At 36.4% G+C, this 12,555-nt stretch overlaps 1 protein-coding gene across 1 annotated transcript in view; it reads left to right on the forward strand.

Moving 5' to 3' along the window:
* The first annotated feature begins 2,139 nt into the window (after window positions 1–2,139).
* LOC132553976 (cyclin-dependent kinase 14-like) overlaps window positions 2,140–12,555 on the forward strand; it is a 46,582-nt gene continuing 36,166 nt past the window's right edge. Inside the window, exon 1 of the mRNA XM_060218268.1 lies at window positions 2,140–2,277. Within this exon, the coding sequence (XP_060074251.1) occupies window positions 2,229–2,277 (49 nt within the window). The 5' untranslated portion in view covers window positions 2,140–2,228. The remainder of the gene's footprint in view (window positions 2,278–12,555) is intronic.

A 12,555-nucleotide genomic window follows, 5' to 3' on the forward strand; every position in this document is an offset into this window, starting at 1 on the left:
TGAAAATCGAAGGTTCAAAACACACCTTTTGGATTCGCTTCAAGATGGAGCCACATGCAAAAAAAGTGGTTTATTAAGACCACATTCAAAAGATGCAACTAAAATAGTATCTATATTGTCTTTAAATATTACACAATATCAGAAACAATAAATTTCTCTAAAACATTACTTAACAAACTGGAGTTCATGATACAAATAAATGCCATTGACAATTAGTAATCGGGCATTCATCTACTGGATATTCCGCACTGTAGATTATCAATAATCAAAACGGTTACCAATATGGCGCTCGGTATGGATTCAAAACAGGAAGTGGACGCATCATCCAATCAATGATGTGACCAATGGAATGCCTTCTCACGAATGACCATATCACAATATTACTATTTGTTTGGTCAAGTGTGATTTGGGACCATCGCACTAAAGTATTCAACGCGTTTTTAATCATTTGAATTATGGTAAAACTCTGTATGTTCTAAACAGCCGCTCAATAACTGAATATTGCGTCTCTCAAATCATCTGTTCTTGAGAAAATTTCTGGTACATTTTACTGTTGATCTCGGCATCACTTGTATTCAACAAGCAAGTCAAGCAGCTACTATCGACTGAAACATTATATTCATGTTATCACAGGTTCTAAAATGTTGGAAAAGAATAGTGAATTTTCTTAAAAATGTCAACGATCCCGCTGAGACTACCAGTGATCTTTATTCTAAAAAAAACGATATGTGACTTTTGGCATTTATCACAAGTTTGATAACCCATAAAATCCGTTTTATAAAACGGATTTGAACATGCTCACCAATCCCTGTTTACGCGGCAGCTTTTGGTTATTGTTTTTAATTTATTTTTTCCTAATTTAAAACCAATAAAATCACAACACAGTGCAATAGTCTTTATTTGATGTCGAATATTTCAAAGATACAACAAAAGATCTGAAGTGATTGTACATCGACAAACATGTGTAAAATGAACACAACAAAAATTCATGCAGGAATGACAGTTAAACAATATACACAATTACAACAGAAGATTAAACGAAAGGCGAGCTCTATAAATCATCACAGACAAAGCATATCAATACGTAGTAACAACGATACTAGGATATAACAGAGACTAATATATCATGTCATAATAAAAACAAAACAAGATCTCAGCGCGTGCAAAACTTACTCTCAAATATACCTTATATAAAAAACATATAAAAAATATTAATAATAAAATAATGGCACGACCATGGTTTGCAATGTCAAATTGGGTCCTCCAAGCTATGTTAAAGTCACCTGGACACGCTTTAATTTTCTACCGGTCTGACATCATTTGGTTGTTTGGGAGATTGTTCCATACGCGGGCGGCCTCGTACCTGATTGATTTTAAACATGAAACTTGTAGTGTTTATCCCCATGTGCGTTGGTTGGTATCCTCTCCTGAAATTACTATTTGAAACTATGTAACTGTTTATATTCAATATCAATTTTCTATATTTTTAAAATATAAGTCACATGTCATTGTTTTGATCCTATGTACATTTAAAAGGTTGAACCGGTTGATTTTAACAAATGTAAATGGTGTTATATATATTCAACTCCATGTGTGGAATACGTAATTCTAAATAGGTAATCATAGGTATGCAGCATGTTTGTTCATTACCAAATTTGCTTTCCTCATTTTTTTTTTATAAAGTACTTCACCAATACTGAAGGGTGTTGCTAATGTTAGAACCTGTGCTCGTGCACGTGTCCCACCATTGGCAACTAACTCCTATTGTTAATCAATAATGGCTACTCCCGGTGTACTCTTGGCCTCACAATATGTCAGTCATACAAAATAATGTAAAACAAAGTGTAGGAGTTCTTCCCCTTGCACCTAAAAATAAAATACCTGTACAGTACAGTTGGGTGTAACCACACGAAATGCACGGTTTACATCAACGCGTTTAATTTTCAATTTGAAAGCACGGATAAGTATTCGTCTACAACCAAAAACACTGCACATAGCCTAATTTTACTGCCTACTTTCTATTTCAAGCTTCGCGGAGACTTTGGTGCAAGCTCATTCGGAACCTTTCTAAAATATTACACAGTTTGTAAGAAAATTTCGATGCCTACCAAAATGTCATAAAATGGCGAAGTGTGTATTGAGAAGAAATGAAGTAAAGGGACGAAACACTATGTGATTATTGTGAATGTGTTTTATGGAGATGATATAGAATCTCAGACAACCTCCAGATGGCCTCGGACAATAAATGCCAAGCTGAGAAAATTAAGATGAGAGACGGTAAGTATATTTTTCTAAGTTAGACGAACCGGTTGTATGACAGATGAACCCGATGTCACCAAACAAGCACCTCTCTTTGTTTGTAATGAGTCACATTTCCGTGTCGACTTCTTAGCTCCCCGGGGAAGCGACTGGTCCCCTGGGGGCAGGGAGAGATGGTACTTAGCTTCCAGCTGTTTTTTATTTTGTTTCGTAATGCATCCTGTCCCACTGATGCTTGTGACGTGAATATTATAACCTGATTCACACTGAACTAGACGTATTGTTATTATATCCAAGTTTACCAATTGTATGCTTTTACTGATCTTACCATGCCTCGACAGAATATGTACATCTTGATCATTTCATAGAAGTCAGGTTCTAACTAGCTATCTCAACTCAGAATCTCCAAAAGATTTGAGACCAACAGTAAGGCCTACAGTTGTGAACTTGACATTTACATGTACAGTGTCATATATATATATATACTGAATGTCTCCAACCTGTATTCGTTTATCTGGTTTTACTTCCACTATCACAGCTTTTCAGCCTTTCAGTGGACGATAGAACCAACATAACCATTCAGGAATGTATAGAAATGTACACTAGATTATATATATTGACATTCATGTGTAATATAAAGGAGTAAAGAGAAACAACCTGCCATCGTTAGGGTTCGAACTAGTGACCTTTTGGTCTCAAGTTGGACACTTGACTAAAGGGAAATTCCCACTAGCCAAGGCAGATTAGGTGACCTGTATTCTCGACTTCTGCTCTTCTTAAAGTCTTCCACCCCGAAGACTACAATAACCCAGGTTCAATATCTCCAAGGAAGCATCTCAATCTCCTACAGCTTCTACCCTTAGAGTAGTCTGTGATACCAAAACTGTAATAGAAAGGAGTAACAAAAAACATCCTATAAATCTTCTGTCTATAGCTAGACACTCCACAGTTCGACTGAAGGGAACTTCCCACTTGCCAAGGTTAGTTAGTAATTACACTGACCTGTACTCTCAACTTCTACACATATAAGCACCAGCATTAGGCATTGTTGTAAAGGCAAAATTTCAGACACACTACTTGAGAGAAATGTTGAAATGGACAATGCTTTTCACTTTTGGTATTTTCATATAAAATCACTTTCACAAATACTTATGAAAGTTTAGATATACAGCTTAATTGTTAAATGTTCATTACCATGTATTGTGCAGCCAGCTCACCCACATTGAGGCTGCAGGGTCTTTTTGTAGTTGGTGCACAGTGGCTACCTCACTGAATGTCATGTGGAAGGCCCTTACCTTATCATCTCTAACAGCTTGGACAAAATATTTGTCAAGGACACAAATGTCATAACATAAGATTGCTGATAGAGATCTTGGCTTCGTGATCAATACAATATAGACTGTCATTGACTAAGTTTAATTAGTGACTGCAATTTGAAGCACATCTTTAGATTTTCATCTTCGATTGAAAAATTCTTGCGCTACCGACTTAGCTGTGGCAACCCCCTTCATTATGATGAAACACTGGACTTACTTATGGCATATCCTGTTGGGTAGAATTCAAATGTTTAATTTTGATATCGTTAAAAAATGAGGCCAGGGTTGAATTTTGTTGGTTTTGTTTTTTGACGAAACATATTGCAGTTACGGTTTCAGTCAATTGTCACAGTCTCTGGAAGTAGCTGTTACTACCTACCAGTCCTAGTTTTCTCATTGGGCGAAATATTCCAACAGATTATCAGTGACACTTGGCAGCAGATGTTTGTTATAAACAATGTTGCCATCTTTCAAAACAGTGTCATGCATGCATACCCTTGCTATGAGACAATCAAGTATTATACTAATAACTTAATAAAATTGGCAGACTAGGTGAACATGTAAATATTCAGATTGAGATTTGTGCCAATAACAAACTAGCATTACTTTAGTTTTTTTTCTATATTTTTGGTAAAATTTCCCTATCCTTTATTCCTTCATGTATCCTGTATATAAAATCTGTCTTATGGGCCTTGTTTTAGATACGTCTCAGTAGATTTCAAAAACTTTTTCTCCTTGGTTAGAATTTCTCTATCATTACCCTAGGTTGTAGTTAACAGGGTGATTTTTTACTTATTTATTTTTTTTTTGGAATATGGCCCTTGAATTTAAATTTTGAGAAAAAATGCAGCAAAATCTGAAAGCTGGAATGAAGTGTTAGAGTAATGAATTTTAACCATGATTTATAGGTTTACTTCTCTCCGGTATCGCTAATTCTTTTTTCTGGAGTGAATACAAAACAATCTGAACCCAGAGCAGAATTACAATTATTTTGGAAATTAAATGCTTTGATTGGGAAAATGTTTATGCTTTGCCATTGGGAATGGGGCCCATATTGGGACACAAATCTTGCAGAAAAAAGAAAATATGTATTTGATGAATTTCCTGTCCCTCCTTAAGTGTAGAATATGGGCCATATTTAAACATTCAACATAGAACTCCTCTATCTGTAACAGAACACTGGATAGTATTTCTAAAATGTCTGCCCCATCCCTACCAAAAAGTTAAGAGTTGGAGTCTTACATAACTGGAATATGTGTCAGGTATCTAGGGTTTTCCTATCCTACTGTCTTACTCCTCTATCCCAGCTGCTATGTGAAAAGATTTCTCTCTCTTTAATCTCTTGTGTAAGAATTCAGTTATATATTTATAAACTTAGTAGGTTTTATCTAGATATCCTTTACTAGCGGTATAATCTGGAGGACTAATCTCTTCTTTACAAGAGGTTTAATCTGGACCACTAATCTCACCTTCACCAGGGGTAGAATATGGACCACTAATCTTTCCTTTACCAGGGGTTGAATCTGGACCACTAATATCACCTTTACGAGGGGTTGAATCTGGACCAATAATCTCACCTTTACGAGGGGTTGAATCTGGACCAATAATCTCACCTTTACGAGGGGTTGAATCTGGACCACTAATCTCACCTTTACGAGGGGTTGAATCTGGACCACTAATCTCACCTTTACGGGGGGGTTGAATCTTGACCACTAATCTCACCTTTATGACGGGTAAAATCTAGATGACTAATCTCACCTTTATGAGGGGTAGAATCTGGAACACTAATCTCACCTTTATGAGGGGTTGAATCTGGACCTCTAATCTCACCTTCATCAGGGATAGAATCTGGATGACTAATCTCACCTTTATGAGGGGTAGAATCTCGAACACTGATCTCCCCTATTTGAGGGGTTGAATCTGGACCACTAACCTCACCTTTACAAGAGGTTGAATCTGGACAACTAATCTCTCCTTTACAGGGGTTGAATCTGGTCCACTAATCTCACCTTTACGGGGGGTTGAATCTGGACAACTAATCTCACCTTTATGAGGGGTTGAATCTGGACGACTAATCTCACCTTTACGGGGGGTTGAATCTGGACAACTAATCTCACCTTTATGAGTTATTGAATCTGGACGACTAATCTCACCTTTACAGGGGGTTGAATCTGGACGACTAATCTCACCATTACGAGGGGTTGAATCTGGACCACTAATCTCTCCTTTACGGGGGGGGTTGCATCTGGATGACTAATCTCACCATTACGAGGGGTTGAATCTTGACCATTAATCTCTCCTTTACGGGGGGTTTGAATCTGGATGACTAATATCACCATTATGAAGGGTTGAATCTTGACCATTAATCTCTCCTTTACGGGGGTTTGAATCTGGATGACTAATATCACCATTATGAAGGGTTGAATCTTGACCATTAATCTCTCCTTTACGGGGGGAATCTGGATGACTAATATCACCATTATGAAGGGTTGAATCTTGACCATTAATCTCTCCTCGGGGGTTTGAATCCTAATATCACCATTATGAAGGGTTGAATCTTGACCATTAATCTCTCCTTTACGGGGGTTTGAATCTGGATGACTAATATCACCATTATGAAGGGTTGAATCTTGACCATTAATCTCTCCTTTACGGGGGTTTGAATCTGGATGACTAATATCACCATTATGAAGGGGTTGAATCTCTCCTTTACGGGGGTTTGAATCTGGATGACTAATATCACCATTATGAAGGGTTGAATCTTGACCATTAATCTCTCCTTTACGGGGGTTTGAATCTGGATGACTAATATCACCATTATGAAGGGTTGAATCTTGACCATTAATCTCTCCTTTACGGGGGGGTTTGAATCTGAATGACTAATATCACCATTATGAAGGGTTGAATCTTGACCATTAATCTCTCCTTTACGGGGGGTTTGAATCTGGATGACTAATATCACCATTATGAAGGGTTGAATCTTGACCATTAATCTCTCCTTTACTAATGACTAATATCACCATTATGAAGGGTTGAATCTTGACCATTAATCTCTCCTTTACGGGGGGTTTGAATCTGGATGACTAATCTCACCTTTACAGGGGGTTGAATCTGGACGACTAATCTCACCATTACGAGGGGTTGAATCTGGACCATTAATCTCTCCTTTACGGGGGGTTGCATCTGGATGACTAATCTCACCATTACGAGGGGTTGAATCTGGACCACTAATCTCTCCTTTACGGGGGGGGTTGCATCTGGATGACTAATCTCACCATTACGAGGGGTTGAATCTTGACCATTAATCTCTCCTTTACGGGGGGTTTGAATCTGGACCATTAATCTCTCCTTTACGGGGGGTTTGAATCTGGACCACTAATCTCTCCTTTACGGGGGGTTTGAATCTGGACCACTAATCTCTCCTTTACGGGGGGTTTGAATCTGGACCACTAATCTCTCCTTTACGGGGGGTTTGAATCTTGACCACTAATCTCACCTTTATGAGGGGTAGAATCTGGTGAATTTGATGTCAATCATACCTTTCTCCACTCTTGAATGATCAGCTCAGCCCTGTCCATCCCACATACTTTGGTTACACATTTATGACTGTGTCTGCATAACTGATGTTGTATTCCTTCTATGGTGCTGCTTTCTTGCATAAATTTTCTTTGATTTTTTTGTTCTGACTTTGAAGAATTAATTTGTAAGAAAGAATATTGTGAAGTTTTGACACATTTAAAACTTCAGTGTTGGTTGTCAAATATTAAAATCTACATGTGTATAGTCTGGAGAGTGAAACATTGCAAGAGTGCAACAAATGTTCAATAAAAGTTCTGTAGTGCTTGTTTTAAACCTTTTGTCACAATTCGGTCACAGAGTTTAGGTACAATATATAACATACCCCCCCCCCGGTATTTGCTGTATTCTAAAGTTTTCAAGTTTGTAGTTGATAAATACTAGTCAAAGAAGTCATGAATGAAACCATTCTTTTCTGGAACTATTAAAAATAATCTTGTTTTTCAAAATATATTTTTTTGCAACTTTACCCTATTCTCTAAAATAGCAAAAACAGGACAGAAAAAAAGAAATTTTTTGTGTGATCTTACCCTATACTCCAAAATTGCAGAAACAGGGAAAAAAGAAAAGAACAATTTTTGCAACCTTACCCGATACTTCAAAAAGCAAAAAAAATTTTTAAAAAAAAGGATAGAAAAAAAGAAAAAAGGCCTGTTGAAGTTCAGCACATTTAGAGTGTTGTTGGGACAAGATTAGGAATTGTTATTTTGTGATTGGCCATATAATTTGGCCTTGAATTAAACCTTAGATTGCTAGACCGAGCGCTTAACACTTCAACTACCAGAGGTCTTTGTTTAGCGGAAGTTGATGAATGAAAGGTAAATCTAGTTTCTGTTTTAGTGGCATTCTGGGTCCTCTAGGTGCTTGAATGACAGCTGACACTATTGTTAGTTTTATAAGTTTTACTGAAGGACCACTGATACGAGGAAGATCTAAGGAGCTGTCTATATTAAAATGAATTCGGATAGTTCTGAACTTACTGACAATAAATTACTTCATGAATTTTTACAATTAGACGGTGCCGTCATCCATGTAAACCTGTTGAGAGTTTGATGGTTAAGTAGACTAAACAAGCTACAATAGAGTACTGGTTGTATTGGCCTGGTGAGACTGGTAAATGTCAAATGTCCCCTATTATCTTGGAGAGGCTGCGTCTGATCTAACAGTCCTAGATATGTAGGAAAATATATTCTAATCCGTATTCTCTGTATAAGGGACTGGTGATAATGGGCCATTGTCCAAACTTGAGATATATGCACAAGGTGTCAATAGAATTTGTATGAGTTTCATTAGAAATAAATTTAAAGTAGCTTTGAAAACTTAGCTACACGTGTTGCCCGTTGGGTGTGTAATATATTTAGCTGTTTGTGTTGCATGTTGGGTGTGTAATATATTTTGCTGTTTGTGTTGCTTGTTGGGTAATTATTGATTTATCATGATTTATTTATTTATTTATTTATTTATTTATTTATTTATCAAAATAAGTATTTACATGGTTTGAATTAGAAAAAAAACTTTATATTATGAAGATATTTATTATTCATTATGTACAGCAATGTTTATAAGTGGTTTGAAAAAATAAAACCTAAATTTATACTAGTTTCTTCTACTTTCTGATTTGTATTTTGGATGTCAAAAAAGTACTTGAAAAACATTTTTCAAAAAATCCAAAAAAAATAAAAAGAGAGAGAGAGAAAAACCCCAATCTTGCATTCTTTCCCTGAACAGTTCTTGTCTGAGCAGCTGTGTACTACATACACTGAAGATTGTCTTTTCTCAGTCCACCCATCAATATTGAAATCTCAATACATGTTAAGGATTGCCATAAAAATTTAGTACCAAGAAACATATCAAGAGTTCTTAACGGTAGAACACTTAAGTTCATGTAGTTAACATATTATCATCAATATCACAGAAATCACAAGCAGACGTCGGCTTGTGCCAAATCCACACAACTGCCAAATTATTTGCAACATAATCACTTTTGACTTGGTATACATAATGGTTACCTGTATAGACTTGGTACATTGTACACTTTGGATTCTTCACTATCCAAAGTATGTCCAGGGAAAAATTCCTGCTCAGATGAGATTCAAATATAGCAGTTCATGAGCAAAAAGGATAAGAGTTTATCTCGAAAGGAAATGAAGCAGGAGTGTTTGAAATTTTTTAGCCCACCAGCAATAATTAGATGGTAGGCTGTTGAAATTGCCACACCTTTATGGTCCATGTGTCCATCTATAAAAATATCACTTTTTCGTGAAGAGTACGGAATGGATCATTTTTATATTCATATGTAGGTTTCCCTTGGTCCCTTTTGTGCCTACAATCTTAGGACTAATCAAAAAAACAAAAAGTCCAACAAGTAGCTATCTTGAATTTTGACAAAGTTCGTTATTGCCATTTAATACTGGATGGATCTCTTTCAAATTTCATATGTACGTTTCCCTTGATCTCTAGTTGTGCCCGTTTGATTTTAGTACTGATCAGAAAAGCAAAATAGCTGACCATTTGCCATCTTGGATTTTGACTTTGAATGTTTTTTTTTGGTTATTTCTTGAGAAGTGGAGGACATATCTTAGTTGTAAAGCTTTCATTTTTGGATTGATCTGAAAATCAAGATGGCTGACAGGCAGCCATGTTGAATTTTGAAAATGAAAATTTGTTAATGCTTGAGGAGTGCTACATGAATCTTTCTCAAATTTCGTATGTATATTACTCTTGGTCCCTTATTCTCAAATTTCATATAAATAGGAACAAATAAAAGAAAAAAATGGGAAAAGATGAGAGCTGATCCAACCTTTAAAGAACAAATAAAGATCAAACAATGTTGGACATGAAGATCCCTTTGGGATCTCCTGTATCCTGAATATGAATGATTTTTTACTAGTGATCACATGACTAATTTTACATTGTGTAAAATATCACTTACTGTATTACTGAAAATTGATCTCTAGATTTATATCAGAATACTTATATAAGATCATAGCAAATACATTGTTTGTAAATCCAGAATGTGTGACATTATGAATGTTGGAAATCCAGAATGTGTGACATTATGAATGTTGGAGACGTTCCTGTTCAGGACATGAAAACTAAAAAGAGTTTCAGGAAATATCTCTAGTATAATGAAGATGACTTGATATTGGACCTGGCAGTTAAAAACCATGTCGGTGTTAATTTGTTGATGACAGGTGGTATAGATCTAACACAATTTGACTTATGTACCATTCGGCTGATTATAAACTTGTGTTATCAAATTATGTTTGTCCCAGGAGATTACGCATCTTCGTTCTACATATCTGAGGCAAATTAATGTGTATAGTTTATGACCAGCATTAGATGACTAGATCAACGCAGAAACGGTTATGTGTCCCCTGTATCGTTATCCCTGATCCCTTTGTTCTCCTTGTTCCAAGTGTCATCCCTTTCCTCTTTGTTCTCCTTTCTTTTCTCCCTTCCTTGTTCTCTCCCCCTTGTTGCCCTCATCCTTGTTGTATTCCATGTCTTTGTCATCTTCCTTTGCGTTGCCCTCATCTTCCCTCCCTCACTCCCTCCTTGTTGCCCCTGTCTAGTCCTCCTCCATCCTTGTTTCCCTAATCCTCCCTCTTTGTTGCCCTCATCTTCCCTCCCTCACTCCCTCCTTGTTGCCCCTGTCTAGTCCTCCTCCATCCTTGTTTCCCTAATCCTCCCTCTTTGTTGCCCTCATCTTCCCTCCCTCACTCCCTCCTTGTTACCCCTGTCTAGTCCTCCTCCATCCTTGTTTCCCTAATCCTCCCTCTTTGTTGCTCTCATCTTGGTCTTCCTCCTCCCCGTTACCCTCATCATCCATCCTGCCTTGTTCGCCTTATTCTTGTCTTCCTTCTTCTTTTTCCCATTTTCTCTCGTTTTCATCCTTCCCTTATCTTTGTCCTCCTCCTTCTTGTTGTCCTCATCCCTCTTCCTGCCATGTTATCCTCCTCAACGTCATCCTCATCATCATCCTTGTCATCATCCTCGTCATCATCCTACTTGTCACTTAGACTTTCTCCTTAGTCCTTCTTGTCTTCCTTTCATTCTTCTTCCTTCTCTCCTTCCTCACCTCGTTATTATTAATTCCTGTCTATGTCCGTATGACCCCATTTTGCTTCTTCCTATATTATTGGCAAATGTACCTAAGTGGCCTGTCAGACATAACTAGGCTGTAGATCAACTCATTTCACGCCTGTTTAGAAGATTTGTATGGGTTCCATGTATATTTACCACTAACAAATAATGGCAGGCTGGTTTATTGGTAGCAGTTGTAACCGACAGTTCAAGGCAGCTAGGCCCATCTCTCCAGCGTCCAAACCTTCAGAGAATTTACCTGATGGGATCATTTTCTTCCTGTGTTCTAGTCTTTGTCAAATTTAGAATGAAAGTAAAAATCATGATTAAATGATTTATTTTTGGAACCAATAATGAACAATTATTAATATCGTCGATATAAAAACTTTATCAGTTGTGGGTTAATCTTTTTTTTTAATTTGATTTGATAACAAACATGAAAGCGATACACCCAGAGTACCTATATAATTGTCAGATACGAGGGCTTTACTTTCTAAAAGAGAAAATACAGAAAATACAAGTCTTTAGTCTAGGTGTTTTTAACTTATATTTTTAATTGCTGTAAGACCTGATCAATTTCTATTCATATTTTTAATTGCTGTAAGACCTGATCAATTTCTATTCATATTTTTAATTGCTGTAAGACTTGATCAATTTCTATTCATATTTTTAATTGCTGTAAGACCTGATCAATTTCTATTCATATTTTTAATTGCTGTAAGACTTGATCAATTTCTATACATATTTTTAATTGCTGTAAGACCTGATCAATTTCTATACATATTTTTAATTGCTGTAAGACTTGATCAATTTCTATACATATTTTTAATTGCTGTAAGACCTGATCAATTTCTATACATATTTTTAATTGCTGTAAGACCTGAAAAATTTCTGTGTAATTTCTTGAAATTACAAGTTTCAAAGAATTTCAATTCTTTAGGTAAAGTCGAGGGCTTATTTATCTTTGTCTTCAAAATGTAGACAAGTCCTAGTCTAAAAAGTCCAGGGATCATGTTCCAGTGTCTCCAAAATATGAGGAAGTCCCACAGGAAAGTACAGGGCTGAGATATCCCAAAATTGTGTGGTATATAGAGATGAGCATCCGTAAGAAGAAGTATTGTGAGGAGGAATTTTGGGGTTATATTTGTTAACAATATGAGCAGCTTCAACGGTGATGAAATTCTGACATTTGTTTATAGAATGGGGAGGGTGCTTATTGCAAGCAATATGGTAAGTAAGAGAGGATATAACACTAGGCATGCAAAAACATGAGTTAACTTGGATGTGTGTTTAAGGCATATCATTATGTTATAAAATC

This window comes from Ylistrum balloti, unplaced genomic scaffold (genome assembly GCF_031769215.1).
Source record: "Ylistrum balloti isolate Yb309-2 unplaced genomic scaffold, AGI_CSIRO_Ybal_v1 Utg370370, whole genome shotgun sequence".
NCBI classification, from domain to species: domain Eukaryota; kingdom Metazoa; phylum Mollusca; class Bivalvia; order Pectinida; family Pectinidae; genus Ylistrum; species Ylistrum balloti.